At 37.1% G+C, this 20,199-nt stretch overlaps 1 protein-coding gene across 2 annotated transcripts in view; it reads left to right on the forward strand.

Annotated features, from left to right (window-relative positions):
• The window catches only part of nek11 (NIMA-related kinase 11), a 70,642-nt gene that overhangs the window by 37,223 nt on the left and 13,220 nt on the right, over window positions 1-20,199 (forward strand). For both annotated transcript variants that reach the window (XM_051866440.1, XM_051866441.1), the window contains exons 13-15: window positions 11,963-12,102; window positions 15,729-15,789; window positions 18,834-18,930. In XM_051866440.1, coding sequence (XP_051722400.1) covers window positions 11,963-12,102; window positions 15,729-15,789; window positions 18,834-18,930 — 298 coding nt within the window. The remainder of the gene's footprint in view (window positions 1-11,962; window positions 12,103-15,728; window positions 15,790-18,833; window positions 18,931-20,199) is intronic.

Genomic DNA, 20,199 nt, shown 5'->3' on the forward strand with positions numbered 1-20,199 from the left:
CATTAAATTCTTGCTTGGTTATGTCTAAAATGCACTTGAATGACGTAATGGTGCCTTAAATCAATTTTTTTTTTGAGGTTTCTTTATACACAAAACGCTGCCTGCTGAGTCATTAGCAGATGGGCAGTAAGACAGATGCTTTAGGTTTCGGACACAGCCCTTGACACCAGTTGGTAAAAGTCAATGCAAAAATGACTCAGGAAAGTGAACTTTCTTTGAGAATAGTTTCACTGTAGCGTCATTAGTTTGCAGATATCACAGGGTTGATGTATTATCTAATGCAATGACATTCAGACATTTAAAATGTATCCAAAAGTGTCCAAATACGTTTTTATGGCCACTGTAAATTATTAATCCATGAATACCAGATAATGGTTTGTATTTATGTTAGGCATGTTTGAATAAGATGACCTGTCCCTTTCTGATTCTCATTTGCTTCATTGCTCAATCATACAATTGGCTTAAGTTAATATATGTGCAGAGGCCGATAACCAGATTTTTGACGTGTGTAATTTTGCGTTGGCTGTAAATATGTGCGGAATCTGATCTGGCATATTGCTGGTTTTAAATGACTCATTCTTTTACCACCATGATTATATGCATCAAGGGAAAGATAAGTTATGGCCAAAACGCCTCCTTAATCGAGTTTTGGTATCATTATGATAAATCTCAGAGACATGTTTTCTGGAAGTCCTGAGAGGTTATCTATCAGTTCCTCCCTCTAATCACTTTAGATTCCTCTGTAAATGAGATGTTTTAAACGAGTGCAGAGCCACAGCTGTGCTCTTAGATGACTTGGGAAGAATCCACACGGTGTGATTTATCGATAAAGGACGCCGGGGTGCAACCACTGTGAATCTGAAATACGTGTTTGTCTGAAATGTTGTATGTAAGTGGGAATATGTTGGAAGGAAAATCATGTGTGTAAGTATGTGGATCTGTATTATTAAAAAATAAAGAAGTGATACATTGTGGCTGGGTTTTGAGACTAATGGAGTCAAGTCTCTTGTCCTTAAATTTAGCTGATGTATTTATTATTTAGCTTCCATAAAACGTTCTGCATCAAGTTATCTCTAAGGCAAGGAAAACCCATCGAATGAATAATGCATAATCAATGCTAAAAGTGTAATTGTGCGCATGTTTTGTATAGTTAACTTAAAATCGCCCAGCAGAAACACTGAGCAGGTTAACCTAGCTACATCATAAACAACGTCAAATGCTCTTCTGGGATGGTATGTATATTCAGATATCATTATTTTTCTTCTCGTCATTTTGACAGTTCAGAGTTTCATATTTGCATGTTATTCAAGGACCCAGACAGCCCTTTCTGGTGATCTTCTTGAGATTGACGTAAATAAACATACGGTCTGATTCTGCTTATGTCTGGAGTTAAACTATAATGACTACACCAGGGACTCTGTGCCTTGAAGAGATGCCGTTCAGATGAATAAGCTCTGACAATAAGCACATTATGTGCAAACCTTGTCAGCATAATTGTCTCCAGCCTGTAACGGGCTCTCTTTAATTTGTTTGCATACATCACTACTGTTAGTATTATTAATTAATGCTCTAGATAGAGTCTAATTAATAATAGGTCTGTCTGTCTAGATAGGCGCATTATTAAAGAATTCAGTTGATATTTGGTCACAGATGGGAATAATGATTTTACAGAATTTGTTTTATAATCACTTTTATAAACTTCTTTGTCTTTGTTTCTTAACCTTTTATGGCCTTTTTAAAATGTGATACTAAAATTCATCTGGTAAAGGTTGAGAGACGCGAGTGGTACGACGTGACAAAAGCAAATAGAACCAATTATAATCAGTGACACTGGATTGCAGCGCGACACGACAAATCCCAGACAGTAAACTGATGCCCCGTTCTATTTCTAATGTCACGTCCAGAATAATGGTCATATTCAGTATAGACAGCCTCAAGCTGTTGAGGTATGGCATGGTGCGACAGTTGTCACGTCTAGTGTAGACACGGTGTAAAGGTCATTTGCTGGGGCACTATTAAGAAACCTTGACCCCAGGGTTGAGACTGTACTGGTTGGGTGCTCTCAGTATTTGGCTAAGAGAGTGGAAAGTAAATGGCAAGAAAACAGCTAATGATTTTTTTTTTTGTTAAATATCTTGGTGTCATTAACATCACTAATTGGAATCAATAAAGTTAGCAATCCGAGGTTTCTCTGAAATATGCCAGCTGTCTTCCATAGGGTTTTTTATTTATTGATTCTAAAGGTAAAATAATTTAGGTAATTTATTGATTCTAAAGGTAAAATAAGGATTTAAACTAGAATAAGTCTTGCATGACCCACAGTCCTCTAATTTTGAACAAACTGAAGTTTTGCCATGATTATATAGTGCCAAATGTTTTACAAAAGATTTCACTTGTGTCTTTTATCTTCACTGTAAACCCAAATAAGTTGGGCTAACTAAAATAAATTGAAGTAATCAGTTACATCAATTTTTTTGAGTTACGATGTTCCCAATTTTAAGTAAGCAGAACTATCAGGTTTTGAGTTTGTAGTACTCATGCATGTTAATTGCTCCTAACTTGAAGTACTGAGCTCGCACATACATTTTGATAGCAATTAAAGTTCCTTGATTATTACGCCGGAATGAGAGTATAGTTCCTAGTCATGTCGGCCTAGAAAATCGCAACTTTTAATTTTCCTTCGGTCTTAGTACACGATGTAACTACAGAAGAGTCAAGTTTTAAATAGGAAAAATATTGAAACTCTTTGGTCATTTTTTAACGAGATGCTAACGGTCTAATCAGATTCAATGAACTATGCTAAGTATAAGAGCCATAATTTGAATAATTTAATTTAATATTAAAGTTATAAGTGCATGAATAGATATAATTTTAATGAGTTTGGATTTATATGTATATTCCTTAAACACCCCCCTGTTTATTCCATAATGGTTTGCTCCGTTTTATCATTGGACAGCCTTTAGCGCCTTTCATTTTTGGCGCCCCTTAGTATGAAAGAAAGAAAGACGGAGCTACACAGTTTTTTGACCGGAGTTTATTTTATTTCTTTTTATTGTACAAGAACATTCAGTAAACCATTGACAATTGAACGAAGACCCGAGTCAATTCTTCGCCCGAGAGTACAAGAAAGATTATTGTTACTACAAAAGTCAAAAAACTGCTCATGAAGGAAGTTGAAGGCAGCTCGCGACAAACGCTGCTTGGAATCATTGAAAGACGTTCCGTGAACCTCAGCGAATATTAGAAAGACGGTACAAAAGGACTAAAGGTACTGTAATTGAAGTCTTTTCACAAGTGGAGTTTGTGAATATTTAGAAGACTACAAATGATTGCAGCAGCTTTATTTAACTGCGATGGTTTGCGTGAAGATCGGCTTTCTAATTAAGCAGAATGGCGGATGATTCTGTGCATGCGAATGTGCCGGGTAATGGCCACAAGAGGGCGCCAAAGCCTACTGAAAAGGCGGCTGAAGAGAAAATTAATCGACTTAAAAATGAGAGACAAGGGAAATTGGCACAGTTAACATGCAAAACGAATGAAATTGACAGATTAATGCAAGATAAAGAAGATGTGAAGACTGTTGAAATGGAACTGAATGTCTTCTGCCAGACCTTATGTCAGTTTGAAGAGTTGAATGCTGAAATGTTACTCGTGTTGTCTGATGAAGATGGGAAAAAAGATCAGATTAACTGGTTTCAACCCAAGATTGAACATTTCCAGCAGTTTATGATTGATGTGAAAAAATGGATTTCAACCACAAATAAAAGAAACGAGTCTGATGAGCATGAACCTCAAGATGAAGATGACGATGGTGTTAAACCAAGTGATAGTGTGTCAGAAGTGATGGCTCCTCATCATAGAAGGAAAAGTGGATCTGTGACAAGTAGTTCTGTGGCATCTTCAACCAGTTCTGCTCGTGTCAAGGCAGAAGCTAAGCGTGCAGCACTTTTAGCTCGGGTATCTGTTTTAAGAAAGAGGCAAGAATTAGAGGCTGAAGAGTTGAGATTGAAGGCAAAAAGGGAGCAGCTTGAACTGGATACAGAAATTGCTGCATCAAATGCTGAACTCAAAGTGTTAAAAGAGTATGAAGATGGTCAAGATGGCATGAATGATTATTACAGGTCACAGACTGGGTCACAAGCTGGTGATTCATTCAAAGGCCGAAAGGAACGACAAGTTCATCCAGTATCTAACCCGTGTAGAAAGTCTGAGACTATGTCAAGCACCCAGGATCGCGGCTCTATCCAGAGACCATCTCAACAAACCACAGATCATGGTAACACTCAACAGTCAACTGATGATGGCAGATATTTGTTTAAGGTGATGCAACGCCAAAACGAAATAACTGAATTGTTGGTAAAGCAGCAGAGCTTGTCCCAGTTACCTCAGCGAGATGTACCAATATTTTCTGGAGATCCTCTTGCTTATATTTCCTTCATAAGGGCATTCGAGCACACGATTGAGAACAAGACTAATAATCCACAAGACAGATTATACTATCTTGAACAGTTCACAAGTGGTGAACCACAAGCTCTTGTTCGCAGCTGTGAACATATGAGTCCTGCTAAAGGATATAAAGAGGCTAAGCGTCTCCTTCAGCAGCATTATGGCAATGAGCTGAAGATAGCTACAGCTTACCTCGAGAAAGCTCTAAAATGGCCACAAATCAAAGCAGAGGACAGTAAGGGAATGAAGACCTATGCCTTATTCCTTATTGGATGTAGAAATACCATGGCTGATGTTGAATTCATGGATGAGATGAACAATCCAACAAACATGAGAACAGTGATTTCAAAACTTCCCTTCAGATTCAGAGAACGTTGGAGAAACACAGCCTTTGATATCCAGCAACGAAATGGAAGAAGAGCCACATTTGAAGATTTGGTCAACTTCATTGACTTAAATGCTCAAGTTTTGAATGACCCGCTCTTTGGAGATATCCAAGATGTTAAGGTGGAGAGAAAAGGAAAGTCCAGTTTGCCAGAGGGGAAGAACCCGAAGAAGAGTGGTTTCAAAGGTAGTATCTTTGCCACAAATGTCTCACCGGCTGCCAAGGACAAAACAGAATACTCACTACAAAAGAAACAGAACACAGAGAAACCTGATTCTGCAGTCCAAAGGGCTTGTTTGTTCTGTAACAAGGAACACATGCTGGATTCCTGTATTAAGCTCAAGGAGCAGGAATACAAGGACAGAATTCAGTTTCTTAAAAGTAAAGGTCTGTGCTTTGGCTGTTTAACACAAGGACACATGAGAAAAGATTGTAAGAAGAGAATATCATGTCCAGATTGCTCACTAAAACATCCAGGCATCCTACATATCGTCAAACAAGAAGATAACCGAGATCAAAGGTCTGAAGACCACGACCTAGCAGTTTCCAATGCTCTTCTTTCACTGTGTCAGGAAACTTGTGGATATACTGGGGCTGGCGATGGTGAGTGCATCCTCTCCATTATACCTGTAAAAGTGAAATCAAAGAAGAGTGAAAAATCAGTAGAGACTTATGCTTTCCTAGACCCAGGAAGCACAACCACCTTTTGCACAGAAGATCTCATGCATCAACTGAACATACAGGGCAAGAAGACTGATTTTCTACTTTGTACTATGGGTCAACAAAGAAAGGTGCGTGGATACTTGCTCTCTGACTTAGAAGTGTGTGGTGTAGAAAGGAATACTTATATCGATCTACCCAATGTCTTGACTCAGCGACACTTGCCTGTGAAAGAAGGAAACATTCCTAAACAGGAGGATATTGAGAAATGGCCTTACCTGCGTGAAGTTCGTCTTCCACATATTGAGGCTGCAGTAGGGCTACTTATTGGAGTGAACGCTCATAAGGCCATGGAACCATGGAAAGTGATAAACAGCAGAAATAACGGGCCTTATGCAGTGAAGACAGTTCTTGGCTGGATAGTCAATGGACCTAAAGAAGAGAGCATCAAGACAAGAAAATCTGGTATACAGAGCTATACAATGAATCGTATATCTGTGGAGAAGATTGAAGATTTGCTGGTGAAGCAGTTTAATCTTGATTTTCCTGAACGTCGTTATGATGATAATTCTGAAATGTCTCAAGAAGACCGACAGTTCATGATGTCTGTGACTAAGTCTACTAAGCTTCTGGATGGTCACTACTGCATGAGATTGCCTTTGAAAGATGACAAGATCAAGATGCCGAACAATCGGGATGTAGCGGAACAGCGTCTCAAGAGCCTTCAGAAAAGACTCAAAAGGAATCCTGAGTTCCATGAGGACTACACCAGATTTATGAACAACATCATTGAGAAAGGGTATGCTGAGAAAATACCTGATGAGAAGTTGCACCGTGGTGATGGAAAGGTGTGGTACATTCCTCACCACGGGGTTTATCACCAGAAGAAGAAGAAAATCCGTGTTGTCTTCGACTGTAATGCATCTTACCAAGGATTTTCTTTGAATGGTCAGTTACTTCAAGGGCCTAACCTCACCAACACGCTTATTGGGGTGTTGTCCAGATTCTGTGAAGAGCCGATCGCAATGATGGCTGACATTGAATCAATGTTTTATCAGGTTCGAGTACCTAATGAGGATGCAGACTTCCTGAGGTTCCTCTGGTGGCCGGACGGCAACCTAAATCAAGATGAAGAGGAGTACAGGATGCGTGTACACCTGTTTGGTGCTACCTCTTCACCGAGTTGTTCTTGTTACGCTCTTCAAAGAACAGCAGAAGATGGAATCAACAACACTACTCCAGAAGCAGCTCAGACACTCTTGAAGAATTTTTACGTTGATGATTGCCTTAAATCAGTGGCAACTGAAGAACAAGCAGTCATTCTTGCAAGAGACATCAGAGTGCTTTGCAATCGAGGTGGGTTCCATTTGACAAAATGGACTAGTAATAGCAGAACTGTACTTTCGTCCATTCCTGAAGAGGAACGAGCCTCTGACATGAAAGATTTAGATCTGGACAGCGGGTTGCTTCCCATGGAAAGAGCACTGGGAATTCTGTGGTGCACAGAGAATGACACGTTTAATTTCAAGATCGAAGTGCAAAACAAACCACTTACCAGAAGAGGTATATTGTCTGTTGTTGGCTCAGTTTACGATCCTCTTGGGTTCCTAGCACCATTTGTGCTACCAGCAAAGCTCATTCTGAGGGACCTGTGTAGAGAGAAAATAGCCTGGGATGAGGAAATTGTAGAGAAAAAGGCTGAGAGATGGCTGTCCTGGTTAGAGGATTTGCATAAGCTCACAAACTTCAGTGTGAGTAGATGTATCAAACCTGCAGGGTTCGGGCATGTCAAGACCTTTCAATTGCATCACTTTGCAGATGCTAGCGAGAACGGATACGGGACTGCCACATACCTCTTGTTGACAAATGATCATGATCAAAGGAGCTGCACGTTCATGATGGGAAAGTCCAGAGTGGCACCACTCAAGCAGGTCACTATTCCAAGAATGGAATTGACAGCAGCCACAATCGCAGTCAAAATGGATAGGATGCTGAGACAGGAGCTTCAAATTGATCTTAAGGAGTCTAACTTTTGGACTGATAGCACCACAGTGCTGAGATATATCGAGAACGACTCCACAAGATTCAAGACATTTGTTGCAAACCGAGTCTCATTAATTAGAGAAGCTTCTAAACCTTCTCAGTGGAGATATGTGAGCTCTGCAGATAATCCTGCAGACCAAGCTTCGAGAGGCCTAAATGCAGACAACTTGATTGGAAGCAAAAACTGGATCAAAGGACCTAGTTTTCTGCTGAAGCCACAATGTGAGTGGCCAGTTCGACCTGAACATTCAATGTCATTTGCAGATGATGACAACGAGCTCAAAAAGGCTTCCTCTGTTAACGCAATATCCACTCAGAACAGTAAGGAAGGTCTAGAAAGTCTTGTTTGTTATTATTCAAGCTGGCATCGCCTAAAGAAGGCCATAGTACGGCTAACACATCTCAAAGAAATCCTGCTGGATGTAAGTCGCAAGAGGAAGGAGATACAGATGAGGATCAATCATGCAGAAAGAGATCCCAATATACAAAACATTCTAGTACAGAAAGAAATGGATACCTACAAAAGAGGCTTGAAGAAAAGAACACCTACCATGGAGGATATGGTGAACGCTGAACTGGATCTAATTCGTTACAGCCAGAAACAGAAGTTTCAGGAAGAAATAAAAATGCTGCAACAAGGAAAGATGCATGTCAAGAAAGACAGCTGCATATACCGATTGGATCCATACCTTGAGGATGGCGTGTTAAGAGTTGGAGGTAGATTGAGCAGATCGGCGATGCCTGAAGAATCAAAGCATCCCATCATCTTGCATAAAGACCTCCGTATATGCTCCCTAATTCTTGAACACATCCACCAAAACATTGGTCACTTGGGACGAAACCATGTCCTGGCAAAGCTAAGACAGAAATACTGGCTTCCTCATGCAAATTCTGCAGTTAGAAAAACAATTCATGCTTGTTTTGTCTGCAGACGATTACATGCAAAGACTGGTGTGCAAAAGATGGCAGATTTGCCAGAAGATAGGCTGCTACCAGACAAACCACCATTCACTAATACTGGGGTCGATTACTTCGGACCGTTTGAGGTGAGAAAAGGACGCTCTATGGTCAAGAGATATGGTGTGCTCTTTACCTGCCTCACCATTAGAGCCATCCATTTAGAAGTCGCACCTTCTCTCGATACGGATGCATGTATCAACGCTATACGCCGATTCATCTGTAGAAGAGGTCATGTCTCAGTAATCCGTTCTGATAATGGAACGAACTTCACAGGAGCTGATAAGGAGTTGCGTGAAGCATTGCAGAATTTGAATCAGTCAGCGATTCAAGAAGAGATGCTAAAGAGGGAAATTCAGTGGATATTTAACACTCCTGGAGCATCACACCATGGTGGAGTCTGGGAACGTCAGATTCGCACGGTAAGAAAGGTTCTGAATTCCACGCTGAGACAGCAGGTGTTGGACGATGATGGCCTACATACATTACTGTGTGAGGTGGAATCAATCATCAATGATAGACCAATTACCAAAATGTCTGACGACCCTAATGACCTCGAAGCCTTGACCCCTAACCATCTGTTGTTGATGAGGAAACAAGTAAGCTTACCTCCAGGTGTGTTCAAGAAAGACGATGTCTATGCAAGGCGTAGATGGAAACAAATTCAATACCTGGCGGATCTTTTCTGGCATCGGTGGACGCTGGAATACTTACCTCTCCTGCAGGAACGTCAGCGATGGTTCAGGTTGAAAAGAAATTTTGAGATTGGAGACATTGTCCTGATTGTGGATTCCAATGCACCTCGGAATTCCTGGATGATAGGCCGCATCATCAAGACAATGCCTGACTCTAAGGGATGCGTTCGCAGTGTGTGTGTTCAGACAAAAAGCAGCACATTGAATCGACCCATCTCCAAAATATGTCTTCTACAGGAAGCTGTCTGACTTTAGTTTGAATGGAAGTTCAAGTTGTGACTCCAAGGACTCTTATTCTGAAGGTTTATGGCTCTATATAATTTTAAGTGGTAATTGATATAGTTTGCCAGCCTATACAATTAGGGGCTGGGGATATAAGAGCCATAATTTGAATAATTTAATTTAATATTAAAGTTATAAGTGCATGAATAGATATAATTTTAATGAGTTTGGATTTATATGTATATTCCTTAAACACCCCCCTGTTTATTCCATAATGGTTTGCTCCGTTTTATCATTGGACAGCCTTTAGCGCCTTTCATTTTTGGCGCCCCTTAGTATGAAAGAAAGAAAGACGGAGCTACACAGTTTTTTGACCGGAGTTTATTTTATTTCTTTTTATTGTACAAGAACATTCAGTAAACCATTGAAAATTGAACGAAGACCCGAGTCAATTCTTCGCCCGAGAGTACAAGAAAGATTATTGTTACTACACTAAGCTATGCTAAAAGTGGTACCGCCAGATCCGGAGATCGGCTGAATGGATTCGAAAACGGTAAAACTCAACTGTTTAACTCTAGGGGAGTTGGAAAATGAGCCTATTTTCAAAAAAAGTGGAGTGTTCCTTTAAGAAACTCAAAGTTTAAGTAAGATTTTTATTTTGTACTCGTACATTTTTATTGTTCTTAACTTAAAGTATTTGAATACACTAATTTATACATTTAACTTAAAATGATCAGGTTATCTCAATGTAAATATTTTGCTAGCTATAACAAACTAATTCAGAAAATGTATTTTGTAGAAAATTAAGTATTTTGAGCGTTAAGATTTACAGTGTTGTAAAATGTTAAGTGGTTAGTCTTGTATGGGAATACTGCTACACAAAACCCTGTTTGTTCGAAAGCCTTCCAACATACACTACTTTTCAAAAGTATTTTTTTAAAGAAGTCTCTTATGCTCACCAAGGCTGCATTTAGTGGATCAAAATAGTAATATTGTGAAATATTATTACAATTTAAAATAACTGTTTTCTATTTTAATGTATTTTAAAATATAATTTATGCCTGTGTGATGGAAAAGCTGAATTTTCAGCATCAATACTCCAGTCTTCAGTGTCACATGATCCAGAAATCATTCTAATATGCTGATTTTGGCCTCAAGAAACATTTCTTCTTATTATATTATTATTATTATTATTATCAATGATTTACAGTTGTGCTGCTTAATATTTTTGTGGAAACCGTGATGATTTTTTTTTCAGGATTCTTTGATGAATTTAAAGTTCAAAAGAACAGCAACATTTCTTGAAATACTTACTGACCCCAAACTTTTGAAGGTAGTTTAAGTAAAGTAAGACAAGTAAAGCAATACAAAGAACAATACAATCCTTGGCAAAGTACAAACCAAAGTTCCTCTGAAATGAGTACGAATCTTCCATACATTTTTCTGTGAGGATGTTTCTGTATAAAACAGACATAAACAGAGTCAATGAGGCAGAACTGAGGTCTGAACACATGATCATTTGAAATGACTGAGCTGAATCACAGAAGCTTCCTGCACGGTGATGCAGTAGAATGCTCTTTCTGCTCTTTGTCATGACTAATCCTCTTTACTGAATAAAACAGATCTGTAGTGTTGTAAATGTGCTCCCAGGGCTCTTTTCTGTAATTCTAAATTGCAGGTTGCTCTTTCATTTGGGCACAGCAATTTACTAGTTTAGACAGGCCTGAAAAACAGAGCATGGTGTGATAGGACACAAGGATCTCGGGTTATTAAACCACAAAAAAAAAAAAAAAAAAAGATTGCAAAAAGATGCATTTCATCAGAATACTTAATGAATATCTGTCAATAAAAAAAGAAGCCAGATGGTGCAGTTACATCATCTACCAGCAGGGGCTAACTGGAACACGCTAAACAGCCAAACCATGACCTATTGGTAATAAGGGCTTTCTGTTATATTTGTGCTTGGGTGGGCATGTTATCCCTGGTTGTTGGTCTTGTAAGGTGGATCTTTGAAGGAAGCAGGTATAAATATGCATGCTGATGCATTACCGTTCTCTTTCAGACCGCAGGATAGTGCTCAGTTGGAGTGCTCTAAAGAAGAAAATGAAACTGTTGAGACCATGAATGGGAAATCCCACAGAGTAAAGTACAGTCTAACACCCCTCTCTTGTTCCCTCCATCTCTCCTGCCATCTTTGTGTCTCTGATTGTGGAGGTCCAGTCGCTGGCAGCTGTCTAATAGAATCAGAGGCATGAAACCATAATCATCTTGGTCGCAGGCCCGGGAATTAATGTGTGTGCGTCTGAGAGGTTGTCGGTGTTCATTTGTTCACAGAAGTGTTTGGTGTAGAGGTATTTTGTGAGCTATTTTCTGTTTCAGAGATAAAACTGGCACAGATCCATTCACATTGTCTGGGTGGATGCTGACAGCTCAGTGTAATCAAGCAGAAAATTTGTTTAAAAAAGTGTTAATGATAGAGGCTACCGTCATATCAAAACACCGCTCAACAATTTAGAGTATCAGTTAAATCTTTGCTACTTTTAAATCGTTTCAGCAATCCCAGAGGATCCTCAGGTGGCGGAGGCATTTTACTCCGTGGATGAATTTGAGTCATGCTCGGAGGCAGATTCAGATGGAGAGGAAGACTCAGAGGACAATCTCCCCACAGACCCTTCCTGTCAGACATTTGGACAGGTGAGGAGAGATCCGCCGCCAGAGAGAAGCTCTTGTCAATCAGCTTTTGTGACTGTTTGATATTTACATTTAAAGATGTCTCGATAAATTGAACACACTGTAATTAGAGTCAGCAAAACAAAATAGTTTAGCATAAAGAGTTTATGAAATTTACAATGCAAGATATACACTCGTTTCTTGTAGCTCTACAAATTAAGCTTTAAAAATACATCACAAATTAAGGTACACTACCTTTCAAAAATCTTTTTTTCTTAAAGAAATTAATACTTTTGTTCAGCAAGGGTGCATTAAATTAATCAAAAGTGAGAGTAAAGACATTTATAATGTCACCAAAAAATGTTTAATTTAAAATGTTTTTTTGTTTTTTTTACTTTTGGATTCTGAAAATTAAATGTATCACATTTTCCACAAAAAAAAATATTACACAGCACAATGAAAAGCCATTGATAATAATAAGAAATGTTTCTTGAGCAGCAAACCAGCATATTAGAATGATTTCTGAAGGATCATGTGACACTGAAGACTGAAGTAATAATGCTGAAGATTCAGCTTTGCAACACAGGAATAAATTACATTTTAAAATACAATAAATAGACAAATAATTGATAATATTTCACAATATTACTTTTTTACAGTATTTTGCTCAAATAAATTTTTGGTATAAATCTTTGGTGTACATAAGAGACTTCTTTAAAAACATTTTGAAGAATCTTACTGACCCCAAACTTTTGAACAGTAGCGTATATGGACAGTTATTCTAAATTGTAATAATATTTCACAATATTAATGTTTTTGCAGTATTTTTGATAAAATAAATGCAGCCTTGGTGAGCATAAGAGACTTTTGAGCTGTAAATATATATGGTAAATTGCTGTACTTCATATAAAACGATTATAAGAATTTAATAATTATTAGCTATATAGCTTTTATGACCTCACATGAATTGAAATGCATAGTATTTTAAAAATGTATTTGTTGCTATGCAGATTTAAATCTAAACTGCATCTACCCATATATTTTAATGTCACATTTCCTTCTATCCTCAAGGTATATCCTCAAGTATCCTCTTTTCTTTTCCAGCATCATTTTTTTGAATCATTCACACACTAAACTCAAAGACACCCTCAAGTCTTAATAAGCTCTCACTGACAGGATCATCTGTTTATGAATCATGGAATAAGATGAATTCAGTCATATCTCACATGCACTCAAGTCCATAGGTAATCGTTAATGTACAGGTAATATGATACCACTTGTCTGCGGTATTATAGTCCGCATTATGCAAATGCATTTTGCCCATAGAGGGTTTCTCAACCAAGCTCAACCTCATTATTGCAGATACTTTGTAGTGCTGGAGTTCAGTGGCATAACAGCAAACACATACGTTCAGATCAGGTGCGATAGAGCCAGGGGCTCATCTGGACTCAGAAGAGATCACGCACTACCTCAGCAGACTCTTAAAGCGGCAATCCAATACCAGGCTTCTGCACGATTCGATCAGGCCAGTCGAGAATAGATTAAAACTATTTGTCACCATTGAGAGAGAGGGGAAAAAAACCTCAGAACCGTGATGACATAAGTATGAAACCAAAGGAGAGAGTGGAATAGACTTCTGCCCCAGTGGATATTTGATAATTAGCTGGCTCACAGTGAGTGTGAAGCTGCCGGTATTTGTGCTGCCAGCCGTGGCCGGGTGAGATTCCCCGGAATGGAGGACAGAAGAATTGCATTTTGTAAATAGCTGCATAATACATAGCTGGTCCTTCTGTGATTTTATTTTTTCTTTTCTCATTTCAATGTTTTGCACAGATGGCATGACTTGATACCCTTGAACTGCCCAAAGGCCTGCCTTCCAACACATTGCACTTGTGTCTCATACGCAATGAATTTGGCCCTGCTTTCTGCAAACCAATTGCAGTTTGAATATGGTTTTTCATTCACAATATTTTGTTTCTTCAACCTCTGGCACTTTATTTTTGCTACTTTTCATGCATTTTTATGTATATATTTTATTGTTTTATCCTTGTCCCAGACCCAGACTTTTAATATTAAAATATGAAATTCATCATGAAAATATTATGGCATATTATAATCTAAACTATAAATTATAATCTATTATAATCTAAACATTCAGTGAAATAATCATAAATCATTTCCATATTTTATTTGTATAAATGATTTGGGAACTTTTACAGTTGTATATTAAATGTGCATAATTTTCAATTAAACATTAGTAATAATTTGTATACTCTATACATTTATAATAATTTGTGGTAACACTTTACAATAAGGTTCATTAGTTAACATGAACTAATAATGAACTGCACAACTACAGGATTTATTCATCTTTGTTAATGTTAATTTCAACATTTACTAATACATTATTAAAATCAAGAGTTGTATTTGTTAACATTAGTTAATGCATTGTGAAGTAACATAAACAAACTATGAACAGATGTATTTTTAGTACACAAAAAAATAACTGTAAAAAAGAAACAAATTTACACACTAAAATACCGTTTTCCATTGAAACAGTAATATACCGTAAAAACAAAGCATTCTGGGTAATATAATTTGTTGTTTTTGAGAAAGTAACCAGGCTACTTTCTCAAAAAAGACAAATATTACCCAGAATGCCTTGTTTTCACAGTATATTCTGTATATTATAATGCATTCTGGGTAATATTATTTGTCGTTTTCGAGAAAGTAGCCTATAGGCGTCCTTTCTTAAAACGATGAATATTACCCAGAATGCATTGTTTTTGTTATATTACTATTTCAATGGAAAACAGTGTTTTACTGTGTAAATATTTTTTTTACAGTTATTTTTTAGAGTGTAACTAACATTAACAAATATTAACAAATAGTTAATACATTAACTAATGTTAACAAATGAAACTTATTGTAAAGTGTTACCTAATTTGTATACTATTTATATTTATTATCATTTGTATACTATTATTATTACACTTTTGTGTATTTATTAGGATATTTGAATCTTAATCTCTTGAATTTTATCCCAGAAATATAGTAAATGAGATGTGGAAATTAGCTTTTGATGGAAATGTTCATGATGTTCCACAAAAATGAAAGAAATATTCCTGTGATGAATGTATATTCACTTTTGGGCATTTTTAGATCATTTTTAAAAATAGCGAGAGTGTGAATATATTTTAGGAGTGTTTATTTTCTAAAAGGGCAAAAGTGCTCATAGTTGAAGAAACACCTTATTATGTTGCTGATGGACCTTTGGTCCTGCTTCAGACTCATTCAGTCTGGATGTTCCTTGAGACTTTCATCACCAAGGTGAATGCCTCAAAGGAATATAAAACCCTTCAGGTTGCCTTTATCATGGTGCCACTTCTTCCCTCCAGGTCATGTTATCATTTCAGGTAGGAGACCCGTTGATCCGAAATAGTGTTTATAGAACCTGAATTTCAAGACCCTTGTGTGGCTAGACTGTCATTAGGGAGTCTAGCCACGATTACGGTTTGATCTAAACAGAATATAATTTCCACTAATATTATAATGTCTCTGTAAGTAGGTCAGAAGGAACATATGGTGTGTTTCAAGCAATCTCTTACATACACCATAGCCTGAACTTGTCCCTTTCATGTGTGTCACAGGACAGTGACCTGGAGGCCATGATCAGACACATGGAGAATGTTCTGGATGGTGACTCAGATGGTGAGTACAGCTTATGGTCCTGGTCATTCCACACAAGAAAATGTATAAAACATTAGTGATAGGCCTGTGTACCAAAACAACCCCACTGGCAGGTACACTCCATTACCAACATGAGATATATAGCATCTTTCTCCAATACTGACTGGCCAATTACATGAGAGGTCAGTGAGCAGACACAAAACTGCTTACTGAAGGACACAGGCCTGTGAAAATGATACATTCTTCTGAAGACACGCTCATTTAGCTCCATACACGTAGAGTGAATGATCCATTTGCTAGTTTCACCCCTCTCAATGTGTGATATTGAGAATTTTCTCTTGTTCCTGATGACTCTGGAGTGAGAATGTCAGGAAGCCTGTTTGTCTGCTACTTGAAGCCATGGCGACATTGATTAGGTCATTCACATGAGGCTATTTACAGTCTCTGACCACATCAGATAAGTTCTATGCATTTCCTCATCGATAGAACTGAAGTATTTTTGTCCAAGTCTCTGTTCCTTCCCTGGTTTATTTTACCTTCTTAGGTTTCAGATACTTTATAAAAATTGCCCTCTTGAACCACATCAATCCCTTTTAGTCTTTCATTTCTTTTTTTTTCTTTCTAAAAAGTACATTCTAGACAGATATGAGACACTGAATGTGCAAATTTATTAACCCATAGTAAACAGATTTTTATTTTATTTATTATTTTTTATTTTATTTATTTATTATTTTTTATTTTATTTTAGGTATTTTATTTTATTATTTTATTTTATTTTTGCATTACTTTGACACCTTGATCGGTTTTTGTGTCATATTAAAACCTAACAAACTTTTGTGTAATGTTTGGTTTGAAAAGTGTGCTTGTGAATTTCTTGCGTAAAAAAAAATGCCACTTGGTATTGTTATCAAATATAATTGCATTCATACATTTCGAAGTGTGGCTTAGGCGTACAAATGCTTTTTGTGGCCGCTGTGAACTATGGCCACTATTTGTATTTATCTCCCAGAGTTAGCATTTGTTTGCTAGTGTGTTGATATGCATTGTGATTTCTTTATTTCTCAATAGTCTAGTCTGTCAAAGCCTATTATTCAAAAAAATAGCCAGATAAATTACTAAATCCTCATATCAGGCCATATATTACAAAAAAAAAAAAGAACACTGTTCAACAATCCTCACTTCTAAACTCAGCTTATCTGCAGAGTTAGATAAATGATAGTGGTGTTAGGACAATGCATGATGGGTAATATCAGCCCAAGGTTGATCTCTTAGGTTCAGTAAGAGAAGAAACCCTTTTCTAAGCTTATCTCCTTTCTTTCACCAGCCACCTTGTCAACACAATGAGTTTGAGATTTGCTCAGACAATAGAAAAAGAATGAATAGGGAAAAAAGGGAGAGAAAAATAATAGTTTTCTTTGGCTGAAACTCAAAGTGGGAAGCAGTAGATTTGATTTCAGGTCGTACTATCTGACTAAATGGCACTTCAAAAGATGGATTAATATGTACTTTTAATGACAGGTAAAATACAGTAACAGGGAAGTGGTGCTATTCATGTTATGATTATGCTGCTGCTAAAAGACCAACAGTGACATTTATACACACAAACACACACTTGATGTACACAACACAATGCACAAGGTGCTCTGACACATGACTTCTGTGTCCCCTCGTCATCACCTGCCGACTTTTCAAACACACACACAATCTAGTTTGGCTTGGTGAACCGTAACGCACATGTCACTGTGGCTGACAGCTCAGAAATGCAGCTTTCTGCTTGAGCTCCACTTTCACATCTCTGGCTTCATTCAGAACTGGCTTACATAAAAGTGTAGCTAAAACTTTACCAAACCTTTTGCTTTATGTACTTGTGTAAAATGACTTCCCTTGGTACTCATTGTCCTCTGTTATTCTCTAATAGCTATGATGTCACACAAGTTGTAAATTCTGTGATATACTGCCATAAAAATGGGCTTTTTATTAGAGATTTGCTCATAAACATTTACAATAAACCTGAAAAATATGTTCAGATAAACACATTTATTGCTCTGGAGTAGATGCACTGTGTTTTTGATTTTCTCTTTTTTATTATATTAATATTCTGCTTTCTTGCATCATAGACAGCATAGGACTGTAATGACTATCTCAGTGTGATAAACTGAATCGATATGGCAGCTTCCTTTTAGATTTAGACCCCTTACTTTTTAGAAACCCAAATCAATTTTTATATATACATACATACAGTAATGTTCAAAATTTGGGATTGGTAAAAGTAAAAAATTTTATGCTCACCGAGGCTGCATTTATTTGAACAAAAATACAGTTAAAACAGTAATATTGTGAAATATAACATTTAAAATAGCTGTTTTCTACTTTAATATATTTAAAAATGTAATTTATTCCTGTGATGGCTGAATTTACAATATCATTACTCCAGTCATCAGTGTCACATGATCCTTCAGAAATATTTCGTATAATTATCAATGTTGAAAACAATTCAAAAAAAGCTGCTTAATATTTTTGTGGAAACCAAATACCATTTTTCAGCATACTTTTATGAATAGAAAGTTCAAAAGTACCGCATTTATTTGAAGTTGAAATATTTGTGAAATTATTTTGAACTGTTGCGATAGTCTTTTCTTCTCTATTACGACGTATATCTGAGTAAAACTGCTTCTGGAATGAGAAACAATGTAGGGTGGGACTTTGTCCATGGGAATTGATTGGATCATAGGAAGTTGGGTGTTGCAAACTAAATGGAGGCAGATCTAAATGTCAGTTTGCAGTCAGCTGTGGAGGATATACCCCACCCGACGCTGAGACATATGTCATAAACAGAACCAATGTTGTTTTGAGGGGGAGGGGAGGTTATGAAGAGTAGTGGAAGATTACGAGTGTATATGATTTTTTTTGTTTAAATAATGATGTGCATGGATAAATCATTTATAATAAACACTGCATTGTAAAAATTTTGATTTCGTTACTAAGTCTAGAAACATATAAATTCAGTCAAGTGAAGTCAGTCCAAACTTTTGCCTGATAGTGTATATGTATTGTGTGTGTTTCAGGAGCTGAAGCAGAGGAAGAGAAGCCTCAGCTGGGTTCTCTGGGAGTGACTAGCATGAACACCTCCATGGCTGAGGGCAGAATAGAGCGGATGAGACAGTGAGTGTGTCATCCTTGACTCGTTCAAAGCCATTACCTGTAAGAGTTTCTTTCATTCCCCAGGAACCTCACAATGAGTTTTATTCACCTAATAATTGCATTTACCCACATAATCAGAAACATTTTTTTATGTTTCTTCCTAGATAAATGTTTAGTTAGTAAGTTACTTTGTTTGTGTATGTGTTTATACATACACACACACTCTCACACATACATATATATATATAATTCCTGAATGAATCAGCTGTTTGAACGAATCGAATGAATGAATGACTCAATGATTTACTCATTTAGACATTTACCACCACCTACTGGCAGTTGTAGTTTCTTATTTAGAGTATCATTTAATTAAAAAATAATTGAATATTTTCATATTAATAAAATACCCATTAAAAGGATAGTTCACCAAAATGAAAATTCTGCTATCATTTACTCACCCTCATGTCATTTCAAACCTGTATGATGTTTTTTTTGCATATAAAAGATTATATTTTGAAGAATGTTGGTAACTAAACACTTTTGGTTTCCATTGACTTCTATTGTATGAACGATAAAAAAGAATACTTGGACATTTCTGAAGTTATCTTCTTTAATGTTCCAAAATGTTGAAATGACATTTTGCTTTAAAAGCCCCATTAAAGACCACTTCAGATCCACCTGCTACTGCAATCAGCATATTGTCTGACACTGTTCTATATTTGAATCTGCTTGTCTTGCTCCAGAGGCTCCTAAAACCCCATCCTGCCACTCTTCTATCCCCAAAGCCTGAGTCTGATCTTCACAGGGCCAGGCAGATGTTTGGCCCAGAGCAAAAACCAGCATGAGCCAAAATGCTGAACTCCTCCAATGATTTATCTTAGTAGAATAGATTTATCAGAAAGTGCCTCACCGATAATTAAAATGCATTTTTAAAAATGTCATTAAAACCACAGCATTGGTTCTTGATTGTTTTAGCAGTGATCATTTAGCAGTTTAATGGCTTTGCCATTTCCCTTTATTTCAATTTCCTTAAAATTACATTGACTTGCCAAGACAGCTTCTGGTACATATTTCCTTTTTGTTTATCACTGTTCCATGTGTGATTCAATTCAAGCGTTAAATGAGCATGTATGAACATTATATGAGCATTATATATGAATTCAAAATTAAATTTAGGGGCCTCTGGACAGTATTTCCTAATGTGAACAAATGTCTGAAAGCACCGAAATGCATATTTATTGGTCTTTCTGTACACTGTTGTACATATCAATATCTGCACCTGCTGTGTTA

The sequence above is a fragment of the Ctenopharyngodon idella genome, chromosome 16 (genome assembly GCF_019924925.1).
Source record: "Ctenopharyngodon idella isolate HZGC_01 chromosome 16, HZGC01, whole genome shotgun sequence".
In the NCBI taxonomy this organism is placed as follows: Eukaryota; Metazoa; Chordata; class Actinopteri; order Cypriniformes; family Xenocyprididae; genus Ctenopharyngodon; species Ctenopharyngodon idella.